This window comes from Python bivittatus, unplaced genomic scaffold (genome assembly GCF_059951505.1).
Source record: "Python bivittatus isolate LINGU-HERP-01145 unplaced genomic scaffold, Pbiv_v1 ctg000700_np1212, whole genome shotgun sequence".
Classification (NCBI taxonomy): Eukaryota; Metazoa; Chordata; class Lepidosauria; order Squamata; family Pythonidae; genus Python; species Python bivittatus.
Window position 1 is genome coordinate 23344191 of NW_028277098.1, and position 19527 is coordinate 23363717.

Here is a 19527-nt window from a genome sequence, read left to right on the forward strand (position 1 = left end):
GTAAAAAGCTTTGCAGTACTCATTGTGACTTCCTTTTAAACATCAATTCTTCATTTCTGCATCTTTCTCATAATCACTTGGAGCTGGTCCCTCCAGACTAATCAGTATGATTTAATATGCTCTGATTCATATGATTTCTCAAACACATCTTTATTCTTTTTAGGGCAGAAAACTCCCTTTCACATTCAGCTGTGTTCACTGGTATGACCAGTCCAACAGCAGTTAGTTTTGCTAAATTTGGAAAAGTCTCTTTGAGCTCAGATGTTGTTGCTAATTTTAGCAAGGCCTGTTTTGGATCCAGATTTTTGTATGACTGGCTTTTAATCATTTTTGATACAACTGCCCACTCATTTGGTACTGTCATAGTTTAAAACAGCGGGACTGCAATTTTTGGAGTAAAGGTCAAAATGAACCTCAGCAGACTGACTTGGGCATGAGCTTCTACAATGGAAACTCTTGAAAAACAGAAAATGACTGGCATATCAGGGAATCTTGCATCTAGATGGTTAACAACAATGCCTATATATGTATCATAAAGTTCAGTTTGGAATGTCACAACATTAGACTGTAAACAATATGGAGATCTGAGCATTCATTTGCAAGATGCTGTTGAAGGTTTTGAAAATGTCACCTTAGGAGTGTCTTTTGAGTCCATGTTGAACAATTTTGTAGCCTGCAAGATTGACTCTATTTCTGTTGGGTTAACCTCTTGCCTTTGCCAGGCTCTAGATAAGTTAGACAATAAAGGTAACACATCTGTAAGATGTAAGCATCCTCAGAGAAGCAACAAAATTGTATGTTTTCAGACATCTACTTAAACTTTCAGCTGTGATGTCATTTCATTCAGTGGCCTCTCTTTCAGGTACAGCTATGACACTCATTATGCACTGAATTAGAGTCTGTACTGCAGAGTCATGAGACAGCCATCTAGTACCACTGGCAATTTTCAGTTAATTTGGAGAACATTCAGGATATTTTGGAGTACCGTTAAACCAGCCAATTCTGTCTGAGGAATTTTGGAAAAAATAAAACAGTTGCCTTAAGATATCATTAAGTTTCACTAAATAAGGTACAGCAACAGCTGCTTGTGCACTTGCAAGTGCCAGCGGGTAGTTAACACAATGACAGTTGACCAAGAGTCCAGCTGTTTTTATTTGTGAGCGGTTTTGCAACTCTTTTTTACTTCTGAACCATAACAGCTTCTCCATCTGATTCTAGTCCAACTAGATTAGAGGTTTCGAAACCTAGATTATCAAGAACCTCAGTAAATGTGTTAGTAATAGCTTCAGTTTTGCCGTCAATCATTGCAGGTCAATACAAAACTAACCCTGGCTTCTTAATGAATTGGCAAACATATTTAATGTATACAATCAGCTGTTTTCAAACTGAGATGTTTGTGCTTTCATCACAGAGAACACTGATATAATTTTCAGCATGTATATTTTTCAGTATGGTAGACTTAATTTCTAATGCTGAAATTCCCAGCAATTCTTGAATTATTCTTTCTGAGGTGTACAGTAATGTGCATTGTCCCCAAAGCTGAGATAATGTAAGAAGGAACAAACCATGGATTTACAATATTCCAACAATTTTTTAAAAAATGCTTTAAAAAAACTCATTTTTTCTAACCAATACATGGATCTCAAAGCCCCCACAAAGGCTTCTTTCTGCAAGCTATTCAGAATAGATATTGATCTTTCTATTTGTCCTATCCCAGTTTGTTCTAGTGTATACCTTTCTAATATGTCAGCAGAAGAATGTGAATTTTACTTTGCTCATGGTCCAACAAGCTTTCTTTTCAAAGTCTTGTCATGGTCCAACAAGCTTTCTTTTCAAAGCACATTTACCCAAGTTATATCCTTGCTTGTGGGGATTATTTAATGCATGCTGAACACCACATTACCATTATATTTTATCATTAGCCAATCAAATTTCTGAAAATATTCTTTGTTAATGCCAGATAAGAAGTGCTTAGACCCACGTTTGTCATTTGAAAGAGTATGAAGAAGATACTTCCACAGATGGGCCAGCCTCTGCAATGTCTTTGTTAGAAATTGACAAGTCTGCTCTTGACATGGTACATTCAGTATTAAGTGTTGATGTTTCCTCCTTTCTGAAATAACTAAGGAATGTTGTTTTATGAACACTTTTTTTACTCATTGTGGGCTATATTTACTTTCTGTAGAAAAAAATAGTATTCATTCATACACTGAATGGTTTGGGTCAGGTATATTGTGATGTGAGCCTGGAAAAAAACCCAATACAGGAATTTCTCTAGCAATAATTTCAATGTTTTCCTCTCTGCCAGAGCCCTTTTATCAATTCTTTTGCACAATCCCCCCATCACAATGAAATAATTTACTTGAACAAACTAACCCAGAGAGTTAGTGGGGTTTGTGTCAAAGTTCTTGCACAGTTGCAATAAGGTCCAGATAATTATATTTTTGACCACAGTAAAAGCAAATAAGGGTAATTTTTTAGCCAACATTTCTCTCAATCTCTAAAATCCCAAATGCTTTGGTCACCTCCACATTTTCCTTCCCACACCAATGACCTCTCTGTAATCCTCAGCTCCTTTTAAATTGAGTCTCTGTCTATACTAAACAGCACAGAAGCAGAGTTGTTGCAGTAAGCTCCCTAGGCACACCAGCCATGACGTTGACTACAACAGCCTAGGTAGAATGTCACTTCCTGGTGCCCCTTTACAGAGAGCAGATAGGCTGTTTTAATTCTCTGCCTCTCCTCTGTGCAAATATATTCATATTCCCACCCCTGTCTACTCCTTCAGGCCAATCAAAGTCCCCCGGGACAATTATGTGCAGAAGGCTTTTTTTTTTCAGATATGTATCTCAACTCCTCCAATCAAAGCTAAACTCTTACTAAACTTCTATTAAAGAATAGTGGAGAGTGCTTTATAGAAATCATATTTAGAAAACTCAGAAGTGCAGTTACAAATGCTGTTGTAACATAACTTTTTTGACACTGGGTAGTATGGATAATTTGGAAGAGAAAGCAGAACATAGGACTTCCCTCTACCCCAACAAACTTTCAGAGCAGTCAATGTCATCATCTCTCCCTCTCTCTGGTCTCTAAGAGTTGACATCAACTTGATGACACATGATCAATCAATAAGGTGCCAATGGATTTGCAGCCTGTCCTTTAAGAAGTATCTACAGGTAAATTCCACTGAGCCAAATTAGACTTATTTCCCTACTAAATTCACCCAGTTTACTTGGGAGTAAACTCATGGTGGTGCTCTGCACCTCTCCGGGGAGGATTCCCAGCCTTCCCTTTGTAGAAAGTGTAGATGGGAAGGAAGCAAAGGGCGGGGCACCACTTCCCGAGGTGGTAAATATAGGCTGCAGAGTCACCTTTGACAAGACCATCACCCCCAGTTCAGCCCTACATGAGGAAATAAATCTACAGAAGCTTGACGTTTTGGCAAACACTGCATTGCTAGGAAGGCTCCATACACAGGAGGCGAAAAAGCACTGCGTTGGACCACTGGCAGCAGTGTCCCTTGGACCAGTGAGTGAGCAAATAGTGCCCAGTGCCCTTTGGTGGCATACTGACACACAGTTTTGATGGTGGAAGCCTACCCATACAGATGGTTCATGGGTTACATGCAGGACTCCCTTCTACTCCTGGGACAGGTGAGAGGAGCAGCAAGGGGGAGCTGGGAACTCCTGCGGCCATTTGGGAGGATGAGTGACATGGCACAGGCACAGGACCCAGGCTGTTTACCAAAAATGCCAAGCAGAGTGCCTAGCTAAAAGCACCTGGGGAGAACACAGAGTTTTTGAAAATAAACCTAAGTTCTGTATATCAGCCCAGAGGTAAGCCAGGTCAGAAAACAGACAGCACAGGGACTACAGGAATGATATTTTACTGTTGTGTTTTGGGGTATAATAACAGGATGTTTAAATCCTGTCAGAATTTCCCTTTGACTCCACTTATACCAAATAGAATCAAGGTGGGGTTACTTAGACTCTCTTTTATGCCTTCTCATAAGAACATAAGCAGTGCCCTGCTGGACCCCTGGCACATCTATTCCAGCAGTCTGTTCTCCCTATGGCCAATCAACTGCACAGGGAAGACCATTAGTCTCCCAGCAGATGGCTTCAGAGGCAGTTCCACTGCCATCAAGGCTAATAGCCACTGATTCCCATGACTTCCATGAATTGGTCCAACCCTTTTTTGAAGCCAGCCGCATCTCATGGTAGCAAATTCCAAAGTTTAATTAGGGATTATGTAAAAAACCCTTTTTCTTTTGTCTGTTTTAATTCTTCCAAGACTCAGTTTCATTGGATAACCTCTGATTCTAGTATTTTGGAAAGGGGAAAAGATACTCCAGTACTTTCCCAGAACTGAGTTGTCTCTTATTTTCCTTTCTTTTTCCTATTCCCTTGATGTTAACCCTCATCAAGGTTACCCCCCAATTTTCTCTACATTGTATCAGAATAGATGTGGTCTGAAGCAATAAGTAGTGTTTGAAAGCAAAGGTTCTGGACATTGCTCCCACCCAGTTGGATTGTTCTATGCTTTCTCATCCTAATGACTGTGTAACAAGGCCTCAGTGCTTCCATATGCGACACTTTCTCCATTTTGTTGTTGTTAATGTATATAGTCTGTCACTGACTTCAAGCCAAGCAACGACGACAAATCAATGAAGCAAGACAAAAGGAAGGCAATACTGCTATTGTTCCCTTAAGGAAGCAACAGTTGCAGAAGAAAAGCATCAGTCTTATTTCTTCTGTAGCCATGGCCACCATAGCAGCCAATTAGGATCAAGACATCAGCTTCAGATTTTACTGTAGTACCTTTTTTGGGTAGGATGATCTAGCAAAATCTGTGACTGTCTTCCCAAATGAGGAGAGTAGGTGAGACTGTTAGCTACATTGCATCAGAAGTCCCAGAATTCCAAGCCTTTGGTCACTGCTGGCTGGGGATTCTCAGAGCTGTAAATTAAGCATAGCTGAAAAGTGCCAAACTGGGGAAGGCTATACTAGTTTCTTATTTCTTTAGCATTGTCGTCACATTCTTCCTTTCCGCTAGCTATGCGTTTAACTTGATAACAACATGAAATAAAATTCTCCAAAGAAGTTTCTGAATTATTTGAGATAACTGCAAATGCAATTGTTTCCAGTGGAGTGGGTTTCACACATTCAAATTCATCAGGTGATTAATATGCATACAGAAACCATTTCTCAGTGTTCCCCTGCTAGAGTATGAGATGTCAGGCAGCTTTTTGAATTATAATCTAGATGTAAAGGTTCTTGTTAGAGTTGTGTGAAGTTTAAACTTAAAGATTCAGTCTGAAGGCAATTCGGCTGAATCTTACCTTCAGTCAAATCACCAGATCAAATTGTTGAATCAATTCTGTGTTTTGTTGAATCCAATCTGGTGGCTTTGAATCAATTTACAATTGGATAAGTTGTCATGCATGCAACCAAACCGTTTTTTTTTTTTTTTTAAATCAACAATTCAAATTGAATATATAATTGAATCAGCCATCTGAAACTAACTGATAATTCAGACTGGATCTCAGGTGATTTGCACATTCCTAGTACCTACCTGTACTGGAAATAAACTTCTTTTAAAATGGCTTTTGAGAGATTCCCACAAACAATTTCACCGCCAGGCTCCTTGTGAGTTCAGCTGCATCTTTCTTGAATTCTTAACTGCAGTCAAGGAAATAAAAACAGTGATTTCTTAAAAGCAAGCAACTCTGTCTAGGCCTAGGCTGCTTGTGCTCATGGAATAAGATGAATCAGAAATCAGTGTTTGTCCAAAGAGGTTAGATGGCTAATTAGATTTTAAAGATGTACTTCTTTGCACAAGATCTTGAACTTTTTAAAGAACTAGAACATGCAGTGAATTACATAAATGAATGAAAGTACCACCCTTGCCTGAAGTTTCTGATGTTACAGTGTTAGGAATGAATATTTAATGTCAAGTTTATAAGAAGAAACGGCTGTGCACATCTCCTGTATTTGGTTTAGCCCAGTGGTGTCCACAGCGTTGGTCACTGGCTTCAAAATTGTTGGCCTGACTGGGTTTTGAAGGCCCAGTTCCTTTTAAACATGCATGACATGCTTTGCACATGTGTAAAAAAGGGCAGGGCTCTGATCACCCAGTCACGTCTGTCATTTTGAAGGCAGTGGCCATTGCTGTGGACAGCCCAGTTTAGCCAGAGAAATGTCTGCAATTTTTATTTGCACCTTTCTGTTACAGATGTGTGTTTGCGCTATGAGATGATAGTGCAAACATTTTCTTCACAAATATTATCAATGTTTGTTTTGCTGATTACCCAAAATTAAGTTTGTGTGCATAACCAACACTTTGAGGCCTGGGAGCCTTTTGCAATATCTGAAAGCCTTCTAATTATAAAGGATAATAGCTGTTTATCTTTTTACAGTTCTCCAGTTCATTTTTTTAAAATAAATTCCTTTTCAATTAGTACCAATGTATAAGTAGTTTTTAACAAATTCGACTTACGTTTTTATCATGAGGGATTTTTTATGATTGATATGTCTGGGGAGAATGTTAATTGGGGCCCTTCCCTATCTTCTTATTTTATTGTATGCCAATGCATTTTTTTTCTCCATTGTTGTCTAGTATCCCTAATAGTCTAGTAATCAGACATGTGAGAAAACCCCAAATTCTGAAATACTTGAGATTATTTTTTAAGTGATGCTTTACTACCTTGAAATAAACACAATGATTCATCTAATTATTTCAAAAGTAAACTTTATTTTGGATAGTTTATTTTGGATAAATTCCATGTTTGGGAACTTCTCCCTGATTTCATCTGCCCGTCCTACCAGATCCAGCAGAGAGGGCATGTTATGGGTTCCAGCGTCTAGGGAAATACATTTGGCAGGCCCCAGGTGGCCGGCCTTTTCTGCTGTGGTGCCTGCGCTGTGGAATCTTCTCCCCCCTGAGGTGATGTTGGCCTCGTCATTGCTGAGCATCTGGAGATCCCTTAAGACTTGGTCATGCCAGCAGGCCTGGGGACCCCAGGGGCCGAGAGAATTAGTCAGGTGGCTCCCTTATTTTTAACCTCCTTTTATTCTGTTTTATTTTGTTTTATATATTTTTAATGTATTTAACTGTTTTTAGCTTTGTTGTACGCCACCCAGAGTTGCCTGTGGTGAGATGGGTGGCTATATAAATTGATTAAATAAATAAATTGCCCCAAATTCCTTCCCCCCCACCCATGTCTAATGCATTACAAAAACGCATTAAGTAATAAACTATGGTTTATAAATCAGAATGGCTGGGTTGATACAACATATTAAGTCAAAACCAAACAAACTGTGGTTTATGATATGTGAACCAAACCAGTGACTTAATGAGTATGTTCACTAGAAATGTGCAAAACAACATGTTACATTCTTGTAACATTCTGCTGTTTTCTGGAACAGGCCAAACAAAATGTTCTGGGATGGGTTAGCTCTAGAATAATTGTCCACAGAATTGTCCATAGATTGTCTAATGAATTAATTGTCCACTGAGACTATTAAAGCCATTTTATGTTAGTGATACGATGTATCAACTGACCATAAGAAATCTCCACTGAGGTATTGTTGATAATATTTTTACCACTATGCTGCTTCTATTCAGTTTAGCCGATATAACAGCAACAATTATGTCTACTGTTCTAGATTTCTCCAAAATCATCTCTGTTCTAGTAATTATACATTTTCCTTATAGAACTGTAATTGAAACAGGATTTGTGCATAGGTTTCAATATCACCAGATAAAATGGATTCCTCTGTTCATTTTCAGAACAGCTCTGAAACATCTTACTACATAATTTTGTTCTTAGTAGCTTTCTATCCAGCCATCTAGTCCTTTTGAAAATGTTGACAGTGAACAATATATTGAGGCTGCAACTAAGAGCTTGTTGTAAAACTTATCTATTGGACTGTGTCACGAAAATTTGAATTTTAGTATGGGTACTAGAAAGAAGGCAGAAGACATAACCTTTGGATTGTTCAACATTGCTAAAGACTGGATTGTCCCACAATTTTAACTTCATTTCATAATTTTCATTTCCTTTCATAATTCCAGAATCTGAAACCAATGGGGAAGAAATAATCTTGATGTGTTCATTCTAATGAACCTGAAAAAATGAAGTTTGAAGAATTATATCTTGTTTTCATTTCTAGATAGAAGATACAGGAAGTAACTTCAATGAACAACTCTCTTTTTGGGTGGATTCATATATCATTCTAATACCTAGTTTGCATTATACATTAGGCCTCACATGATTGCTATGGATTAAATTTTAGATAAGGCAAAGTGCCTAGAGCAGGAATGGGAACATCACAGGGCTGGAATGTTCAGACCCTCTCTTTAACTGGGGTTGGGTTTTTTTTTTTTTTTTAATCTATCAGAAGTTTCATGTACTTGTTTAACTTCTTTTAAAAAAATTGAAGTGCCAGGATTTTTTTTTGTTTTTGTTTTTTGCAAGACATAAAAATAGAGCTGGAGGCTATATGCAGCCCATGGCAACAGAGCAAATATTGAATGTTAGGAAACTGTATTTTTTTACTTGGAGCCAGAATGGTTGAAGTGGCATAAAAGCATCCATAATAAAATAAAAACAAATGAAAAGTTTTAATAGAAGCTGTTACAGTAAGCTTAAATGAGCACTACGGGTAAGATAACTGCATCAGATTGTGTTATGATTTAAAAGTCTGAATTGTATTCTGTCATTTCCACTCCAGATCGTTACCCCCCTGGGGTATAACATGGGAACTTAAGTTGCATGAAATTTTGTTTCTCTTTGGATAAGTAATAAAATCTGCCTTAATTTTTTTTAATATGAATCAAATGTTTTCCCCTCATTGACTGTGTGTGCAATTTGATTTTTAAAAAAAAGCAAATTTGTCCATGCTGCATTATTTTTTTAATGTTATATCAGCAATACAGTACTTAATACTTTGCAGATTAAAGGATTTTCTTAGGATTACTTCAGATGCTCAGAATAATTATTTTATTATTATCAGCATAGTTACAGTTCACACCTAATCTTCATTGCTCAGAAGCAAGAGCCACTGAGTTCAGTGCTGCAGTCTTATTCACAATTACCTAATTATAAGTCCCACCAATAAGAGAAGAACTTTTTAATAAACATGCATGGGAGAGGCCATTACTATTTAACAAATGTATTTAGGATTTAAGTCTTTGAAATAATAATCTGAGATACACGTTATTGTATGTGCATTTCCCATCAGGAAGAATGTTTGCAATTTTTTGTCTACATATGACTGGGACCACACTTTGCATTAACATATAATGTGGTTTAGTTGGTTTTGGCTTATTGTTGTGTGAACCCAGCCATTTATTTATAAAATGCCTAATAGTGCAGTCATATAGCTATTGACTTGGGAACTCACTTACTTCTTGGGAACTAACTTACTTCTGATGGACATGCATATGATTGCTTTGTATAATCAGCAGGTGCTGTATAAAAATAAAAAGGATCTCTGCCCATCAGTCTAAAAATAACAATACAATGAATTATGGATGAAGTCAAGGGAAGGAAAGCACAAAAGAAGAAATGCCACCCCTTGTAGACAAGAAATGCACAGCACAAACTACTCACTTCCTAGTTATCTCTTTGTACCATGTTGCTAATAGACTTTGCTTTCAACTTTCAACTTGCTCCATTTTCATTGTAGGTATGCTCCAGTTCTTTGGGTGTCTGTGTCTGACTCTTTCTTGTATTCAAACTTTTCTACTTTATTTGACTTAAAAATAAATTCTAAATTATCTATGTTTGTAAGAATTTGTGGGGAGATGTCTATATATGAGACCACAGAAGAGCAAAAGGCTTTGAGAGGTAGAATTTAGAACAGCCCATCAGTTTTGGATTCACATCATAACATCAGAGGAAACACTAATGTTACATTGTTTGTTAAATTTATATTATGCTTTTCCACTAAAATTCAATGTATTCAATTTAGGTGCTACCCAACTCCAAACTGACTCTGGACAGTGTACAATAAAACCAAACAAAATAGAAAATACAATATAATAAAGATACAAAAAGAAAAGGAATAATGAACAAGAACAGTGCAGCCAACAATTAAACATAGACAAAATACAACGTTATGTTAAAAAAATCAATACAACTAAAATATATCAATGAGACAGCACTGGGAATGTGCAGATGTTTTCTACCTAACCCATCCTGTGCATGGAACAGCTGCTTTTGAGTGTTCCGTGCCTGAACCGAAATGTGTTTTGGATGCTCTGGTGATATAAGAATGAAACAGACCTGCTTTGATCAGGATATGAACTGAAACATGGTTATTCCAGGTAGAAATGGTATGGGAAGAGGAGTAAGAGCAGGAAAAGGCCAAGGCTGAGGGCTTTGGTGATGGGAGATATGGACAATTGCTAGTGGCAGCAGCAAGGGAAGGGAAGGGAAGAAGGGAAGGGAAGATGCTGGAAAGATCAGGGAATGGGTGGGTTAATGAGATATGCCATACTAGTACATCAACAGAATGTGGTGGCAGAAGGAAGACAGAGGATGGAGGGAATGTGATGGGAAGATTAGGGGTGGGTGGACCAAAGGAATGTGATGCGCTGCAATTTTTATGGCAGTAAGGGGGTCAGGGGAGAGAGGAGAAGGAAAAATCCTGACTCACACAAATAGTACATTGCAATCAGAATCGGTATGCTTAATTGTTCTTGCTTAATTGTATTCATTCTGCACACTGATCCAAAATTCAGGTAGAGGGATTGTCAAGAATTTTATTTTCAAAGAATTGTCAGAAAAGACATAAATGAATTTGTCCTCCAAAGTATCACTGAGTGTACCAGCTATCAACAAATGAATTCACTCACTTTAGTAACATGCACACTTCTACACACACTCCTAGGGCTACAGATATACTATTACATGCCATGCTAGAGACACACAGATACTTCCAACTATTGGTAATCACCGCCAATGGATTACAAAAATATGATAGTATTTTGTCACATGATCAATAAATGTTGCAAAAATGACCTTTTTATCCATTGGAATTACATTAAAAATACCAATTGACCAAATGCATTACACTTTAATCAAATTCTAAAACTTTATTGCCATTTTTGCATGACAATGGAATTTAATGATGAATTTAAACATTTTGTAAAATGGATATTCAAGTAAATAAAGTTAATTACAATGTAATGTTGCAGATCATAAATAATATAAATAATATTATATTGTTGGTGATTCATAGAATCCTTGTGCCTCCTCCAAGGAAAGGAAGCACTAATTTGTGTGCTTAGTAAAGTTCTTACAACTGAGCTCAAGTACCAAACTTCAGGCAAAATTTTAAAAGACCTGAAGCCCTGAGTTTGTGTATAACAGATTAAAGAGCTGGTTTGATTTGAAAGGAATAAAATAAGTTGACGTTCCTCAGAAAATCAAGTATTTCCAACTGGTGACATCCATTTTGTGGCTGTTACCATGAATGATCAAGATTTCACTAGAAATCAACTAATTTGAAAATATTTAAACCAGCACATTGAAACTCAACTTTGACTATGTTTATTTGAACCTGAGCAAATTTATGTGATGCATTTACAATGCAAATATATCCATTTAGGAATCAGGGTTTACCATTTTCTCTAACATACTAATCCTAAGAACTTTAAATTGAAACAAATCTTTTTATGCTATCTCCTTGTTAAGTACTTACAGGACTACAGGTTACAGTAATAGTTTTTTTTAATGGCCAGTGAGGTTACTCTAAAGTGGCTTGAAGTTCCAGGTTATGATCATTTCATCACTTCAACACTTTGCTGCTATGAAAGTTTGTACACTCCTCACTTGTAGTGTTCAAGGGGTGTTACACAGTGGTTCAATCTGGCAGAAATCTAATATAACTGAGAAATCCTAAAAAGGATCATTGCTGTAACACATGTTGTAGCTATGGAGTATTCACAACTTCTGAATTTTCTCTGTATACTTCTGTATGCCTTGTACGTAAATGTACGAACACAATATGTAGTACTAGGTTTAAAAAACTCACATTAGTTGCATGGTACTCTGAGGCTATAGTCCTGGGTTTTTCAAACTGAGTTCAATAGAACCCTAGGGTTCCATGAGAATGTGATGGGGTACTCTGAGGCAAAGGAGGAGGAGGAGGAGAAAACTAGAACTCAACTGATTTTCTATCAGTACAGCTTTGCCTCTTGATCAGGGTTCTGGGATTTTTTTTTTTAAACTAAGATTCCGTGGCCTGAAAAAAATTGAAACCCCTTGCCATAATCCACTGATTTTACAGCACTGTCTGTAATGATTGGTGTTGATTTAACAGATACATCTCATCAAATTACTGGTGTAGATACTACTTTAGAAAAAAGTTAATAAACTTAATTGCATTTATGGCGAGAAATACCTTGAAATCTTTCTCCATTTCCGAAAGCAGAGAAAGCCTACTAGATCTACTTTGCTGAAATGCTGCTCCCCAGTAAGGTTAGCAAAAATGTATTCAATTTTAGCAAGCGGTATTGCTCAAGCATATAATAGTGGATGAATGGTAACTTTTAAGTTACCACAAATCCTGACCAATTCTGTACTTTTAGCTAGAGGAACCACAGGGATAGCCCTCAGCTTCCCTCTGATCTAGTTCAATTTCTATCTTTTTACATATACTGTAGCCTGTAGAGCTGAACATGCTTTATGGAACTTGGGAGTGACATTTTCTTGTAGTACTATTTTACCATAGCTGTGCTTGAGTGCTGGTTAACCTGTTTTCAAAATATGTTTCTGATCACTATTTTACAGTGAGAGATATTATTCCATGATCTTTTTGCCACTATGCATTTTTAACTGTATTTCTGGTGGCTTTAGCTTAGCATTACTAAAATGCTCCTCAAATTCATGCTGGTACATAACCGTCCAATTGCATTGGTATGGTTTTGCTATGCAGTTTTGGTCTGAACCACATTGCTGGTCTTATTTGACTTTTCATGCTAGAGACTGGCTATCCCTGCTTCACTTTCAGTATTGAATTCTTCATCTACAGCAGTTTCTCAACTTTGGCAATTCTTGGCAATTCAATTGCTGGCTGGGGAATTCTGGAGTCCCCGCATCTTAAAATTGCCAAAGTTAAGAAACACTGATCTACAGCATTTACTACCCCATTCCTTTTAAAGTAATGGCTTGGTAGTTTATCTTAGCAAAGGGTTTGCTTTTCCTTTAACCATAGGTTCTCTGGATATATTTCATAGAAAACATTGTATCATTTCTACCTAACAAACAAAAGACACTGGAGTCAGGAGCTTGGTCTGTTGAACCTTTTGTAAGAACTACTGTAACAACTCCCAGGGAGCCTTGCAAGAGCAGAAACATCCACAGGCAGCCCCAGGCAATCAAGCCACAATCCAAGATCACAGGCATGCCTAATCAACCACCAGAGTAAGGTAAGTTAACCAACAGTAATGCTTGGTAGGAAGTGTGGTTAGAATCTGAACAACACATTAGAACTTTAATTGAGTTGGCTTAATGTGCCACTGGGTCTTATCCAGTAAGTATATGTAGGAGTCATCCTTTGTAGCTGCATTCATTTACGCAGTTGGAAGAAATTCCCATTGACGTTGGTTGGAAATCTAAAGAAACTAAACCAAGCAAACCAAAATAGATCTCACTTCTCAGCCCACAATAGGATGGGTCTTTACTTTCAACCACATCAGTAGATATGTTTGCATAACAAAGTTAATCAGCCAGTTAAATATCTAGCTTATTGCACAAGACATCATGCAAGTTTATTGTTTTAACCACACTATGTCCAAACCTAGTCCAGGTTGGATAGTGGACATTTTCCTTTCCTTATAACCAAGAAAAAGTTTATAATTTGATACTATGAAATTAATCTACCCTTCCAACCTCTAGACAAAGATGGGTATCAGTCATGCTTTTTCTCTATTTTGTAATTCTGTCTTGGTCCTGTGTGTGTGCAATGCTGATTTCATCTCTTCCCTGCTCACCACAGCTTGGGCCACTGTGTCTCTTTTAAAAAAAAGTTTGAACTGTTCCTTTTAAAAAGCAGGAAGAAACAGCCAGGCAAGCTCTGCAAAGCTGGCAGGTTGCTATTCAAAATGGCTGCACTCTACAGCACTGAGATTGTCCTCCATTTGCTAGGTGATCTGGTGCCAGATCACTTGGTAAGTAATTTTCCCATGGCTAAGTGTGTTATGCAAATATCTTCACTGGGTGTGTTTGCATGATCCATAAACTAACATTTCAACCCAGCAGACTACAAATCCAGCCTGTGTGGACAGTTTATGGTTCAGTGAGTTGCATGAACCCAGGCAGTGAGGTCAAGTAAGCCATCATTAAGTTATCTATGAATAAAGAGCATCATGCAAAGACAGACATAACATGCATGGTACAACTTCCTTCACACACCCTTTTCAAAGGTTGGCTTTTTTTCACTGGGTCAGTATTTCTTTCCAGTGGCCTCCAATGAATCATTTCAGTGAGCAAAAGTATCTGTCATACCCACATTGGCAGAGGAATTAACAGAAGTCTATTTCAAAGTAAGGAATCAGGCAGAGCTGTTAGTTGTCAAACATGAAGTAATTTCAACAGTTATTAGCTGGATTCACACTTCTCACTAAGCCATAATGTGGTTTATTTTTTGGTGTGATGTATGAACTCAACCATTGTGTTTTATGGCTTAGTAGGTTGGGCAAATAAAGTCAATTCTGGTTTATTCAGCAAACCATGGGCAAAACAAATCATAGCTAAGTGTGAAGAGAAAGCAATCCTTTGTTAATCTGCAAGAAAAAGTTATAACAAATTGTGGCTTTGTGCAAAGTGTGAATCCAGTCCTAATTTTTAGTTACCCTTATAAATCACTAGTTCTGAATTATTAATTTTTCATTCCCTATTTAAAAAGTTAAAATTCCCTCAAATGGACCTTGACTCTTGATGGTTACATGGACATATCCATGTAGTTTTCTTGGCAGCAATTCAATCTGCCACCTATTCTTTCCCAATGCCTCTTGCATCTGTGATCAGGACCCAGGAAAAATTGCAAGGGACATCAACATCTGCTGGATAAAGAAAATCCAAGCTGTCTTATTTGGCAGCCATTCCTGGGACAGTGTTATTTCTAAAAGCTGCAGGAGGCCAGAAATTCAAAACTGAATAGCAATTGGAATATCTGAATGGAGGGAGGGAGGGAGGGAGGAACAATTATTTCTCCTTAGTAATTCTTTTTCTCAGTATTCTAAAAACCTTATTTAAGTCTTATTTGCTCAGAAATGCCATTTAGCTTAGGGAGACTTATTCCTAGGTAGAAATGTGAAGGCCTAGGAGAAAAAAATAGGGGCAAAAATCCTTTTTCTGATACTTTTCACTTTCTGTGAATAACTGAAAAAAATGGATTAAATATTTTCTGGTAGTTTCTTTTTAAACCATACAACTGAAAGAAATTGACCTATATTTGGAAAGATTCATTCCAAATCCAACAAACTAACATGTGAAAGAATAGAGAAAGTTGTCCCAATAGTTGCAGACCTTTGGTTTTCAGAAATTGACTAATAAGACAACATTCTGTAGTAACTATGTATTTGTTAATGGTGCTAAAAAAAAGAATTATTGTGTATGTTTCATTTTTCCCCTGAAATCCAGTTTTTTTCCAAAATTATTTTTTTTACCATTGCTTCAAAATTCCTGGAAATTTTATATCTGTATTAGATCAAAACATATTGAAATAATAGTATAACTAATTATACTGCATGTGACCAACACATTAAATACTAACCTCTTCCCCTTCAGCTGATTCCTTTGGATTTGTACTTGTTTTTCTGAATCAATATCTTTTCCAGCAATCTAAAAGGATTCAGTAAAATGCACTGCACACTTTTGTACAGCTTTTGTACAATCACTTTTGTCTCCATGTTTTTGGTCATTGTACTTGCCAATATACAGCATATGTGTATATGACTGCAGATAAGTTATAATGTGATTTATTTATTCTGACTTAATATATTATCTTAGCCATTATGGGTTATAAACTATTGTGTCTCATTGAACAAATATAGCTTAGCACAATGTGTGAACCCACCTGTAATTTGTGAACTATGAAAAGAATCCTAAAAATGTGGTTCTGGAAATAAACCCCAATATCAGTAGAATTTCTAACTAAGTGTCCGAATACATATAATATGGTACACTGTCACATGGTTGGTTTCTACAGTTTTGGCTTAGTGTGGTGTGTTTGTACATAGGTATTCTGGTTTGTATAGCATAATCTTGCATGACTTGTGAAACCAGGTCACAAAGTATTTGGGTGTATCTTATTAGCCATAATGTGGTCTGTCTGTTTTTGGCTTAAGTGTGATGTATGAACCCGGTTGTTTATAGTTCAGGATGTTGCATCACTCCAGCCAATTGTGATGTTTCAGCAAACTACCATCAAGCAAACCATGGCTTAGTGCAAGAATCAGCTCATTACTTCTGCATGGCTCCCAACAGTCAGTGAGAATGAATCAGTGAAAACTGGTTCACTGAAGCATACAATTTATAATACAAATAGCAACATGTAGACATTTACAAACAGTAATAGTAAACAGGTCTCAAGTTACCGCTTGTCTACATGTGCTAAGTTATGATCTTGTACAACCAATCCCAAAATGAAACTCTGAATAGGAAAAACAATGATGAATATATTTAAAATAGGATTTAATTGTGTTAGGGTTCCACTTGCTCCTAGCCTCTTTAATATTCAAGTTTGCGCTAGAAATTGTGGTAATGGCTTGGAGTGCATAAAATAATTCATAAAATTAAATACAATACTCAATTTTGGAGTAATTGGTACAAAATTGTTTGAAACACCTTTAAAAATAAGATGGGAAAGCATATACAAATGCAACCATAATTATCTCATGCACTGAAAGAACTCCCATGTTCTTAAAGGCAAAAACATATGAATTTGATTCAGTGCTCCCTGCATTTTCCACACTTTCATTTTAGTATAGAGTTTGAACAATGCTGCAAAACCCATGCCAGCTTGGGTCAGATATGCTAGCCACAAACAAGAAACTGCATTTCTGAATATGTGGCGTGATTCTAACAAAGTGTAAATACTGTAGATAGTTACTCAAAATGTACTACATCAAAGAAAAAAGGGCCCAGTGCAGGTATGAAAGGTTTCTTTTCTCAGATCAAAATGAGCTGCTCTGAAAATTATCTCCCTGTGTAAATAAATATGACTGGGAAGGACATCCTGAATAAATGCCTTTGCACTGTTTGCTTCAATCAATATTCTAATGACTGAAACGCAGAACCGAGGACCGACTCCCTCCCTCCCCGCTCCGGTGTATGCACATCTCATTTCCCTTGTCTTTACACCTTCCTAATCTTTTGAGGGCAAAAAACCCTCAGTCCTGTGGACTGAGCATGCCCGACCACCTCGCGCATGCTCATTGAGAACAAAAGAGTTCGCCGATCTGATGGGGAGCAGAACCTAGTAGTGCTCGGCAACCTTCGGTGTTTTCCGTTGGGGCCCGGCCGCCATTTTCTCGCTCCCTCTCTCTACTCGCTAGCTGCGCGGCTCCCTGCCCTGGTCGCCAGCGCTTTGTCCTGTTCGGCGATGGACGGGTGAGTGAGGGAGTGAATGAGGGACGGCCGCCGGGAATAAGAGAGGGAGGAGGGAGTTGTCGCCGCCGCCGCCGCCTCTCCCGCCTTCCTTCTCTTCGCACGTATCTGACGGGGACTGGCAGCGCATCCCTTGTCTGCTGGGCTCTTCCTTAGTCCCGTCCTCTCGCCAGCTGGTTCAGGGTGTGAGAGCCAGGAGGTCTCGGGATGAGAGGAAAAGGGGTGTGTGTCTTGGGGGGAGGCCGGTAAGGTGGATGGGAAGGCAGCTCCCCCTCCCCCTCCTCCGACCGGCTCTGGGTCTGCTCTGCTGCCTCTCTCAGGGACTGGGCCCGCAGCAGCTCTGAGGCGCCGGCATGAGGCATCCTGGGGCTGGTCTCTGAGATGCTGGGTTACCCGAGGAGGGGGAACCAGGACAAGGCCTTAAATTCCGAGTGAGTCGATTTGCACACTTGGTGACTCTTTCCAGAGACAGCCCCCTTTTATTCGGCTTAGAGAAAGCTCGCCCCACAAGTCCTGGCCCCGTTTGGAGCCCCCCAGACGAGGGACCAGAGAGCAGCAGGAGGCAGACGCCTTCCCCTTTTGTTCCCATTAGCTGCTCCGCGGCCTTCTCCCCTCCGAGACAGAAAGATGTCTTTGTATGTGTTGAAGACCGTCTGTCAAAGCCGAAGGGAGGAAAGGACTGTGGGCGTCAGCCATATGGAAACAACACAAGGGCTCTCATTGGCGGGATGGAGATTGGGTGGGTAGTCTGTAGCGTATCTCAGACAAGGCCCTCTTTTTATTGGAGGCCGAGAAGCCCTACCACAGTAAGTGACAGCATCAAGAAAGATGAATTTTTCTCCCTCTTACAATATTTAAAACTGCTTTTGGAATAAAGCTATCCCATTTTTAGCAGGAGCATAGTGAACTGTGTTAGAATGTGGGCCTTACTCAAGTTCATGGTAGAGAGCTATTAGTAATTTGAAATCGGTTACTCAAGGAGAAAATAATTACGGTATGCACCCATTGTAGCATTATTATTATTATTTTATTAGCTGGGATAGTTGTTCCGTTCCCTACAAATATGTGAGCTAAAATGGTATGTTCTAGTTTTGTGGTTTTTGTTTGGTCCATCCTGGATAATGGTTTATATGGTTATTATCTATAAAGCCTTGTAGGGCCTAGATATCTAAGAGACTGCTTGTCTTCAACTGTTCTGCCCACCCAGTTTGTTCTGGCAAGAGTGGGTGCGCTCCAGGTCCCCTCCATTAAACACTGTCATTTTGTGGGGCATAGGAAGCGGGCCTTTTTTGTTGGGGCCCCCACCCTCTGGAACAGCATCCCCCCCCAAATAAGGATGACACCCTGTCTCTTGTGCTTCCAGAAAGGCTTGGTCCTGGCCTGGGCTTGATGCTTATGATTTGCTTAAGGCCCCTGTTTTGTTTTATCAGATTATTTTAGTCTGGGCTGTCTGATTTTATGTTTTTAGCTGTTTTTTTTTTTCTGGTATTGTACACCTCCCAGAGGGCGGGGGCCAATAAATATATATAAATAAATAATAAACTTCAACTTGAACTCCCTTGGTCATGGTCTTAGTTTTGTTAGACTACTAGTACATGCTGGTAAATAAATTTGGAAAGTTGCCGTTTGACATGCTGGTGACATCAGTTTTGTAACAATACTTCATTACTCAAATGGGTTTTCTAAGATAATTCAGTATAACTTTATAATTACTATGGGGTTTCATTTTATTCTCTTCACTTCAGAGGGGTCCAGGCATGATTGTGGTGACTTTTGTAAACTGAGCTCTTGTACAAAAATTGGTTTTGTGGCAGCTATCAAAACCTTAGGGTCATATATATATTTCCCTTAAGTACATGCCATTTGATGAACCTGAATTTAATTTTTGACTGGAAATGGGCTAT

At 38.4% G+C, this 19527-nt stretch overlaps 1 protein-coding gene across 5 annotated transcripts in view; it reads left to right on the top strand.

Moving 5' to 3' along the window:
- The first annotated feature begins 17445 nt into the window (after positions 1-17445).
- PTBP2 (polypyrimidine tract binding protein 2) overlaps positions 17446-19527 on the top strand; it is a 73453-nt gene continuing 71371 nt past the window's right edge. For 4 of the 5 annotated variants that reach the window (XM_007421813.3, XM_088128406.1, XM_088128407.1 and 1 more), the window contains exon 1: positions 17446-17626. In XM_007421813.3, the coding sequence (XP_007421875.2) occupies positions 17619-17626 (8 nt within the window). In that variant the 5' untranslated portion in view covers positions 17446-17618. The remainder of the gene's footprint in view (positions 17627-19527) is intronic. The other variant, XM_088128409.1, reaches the window with a different exon arrangement.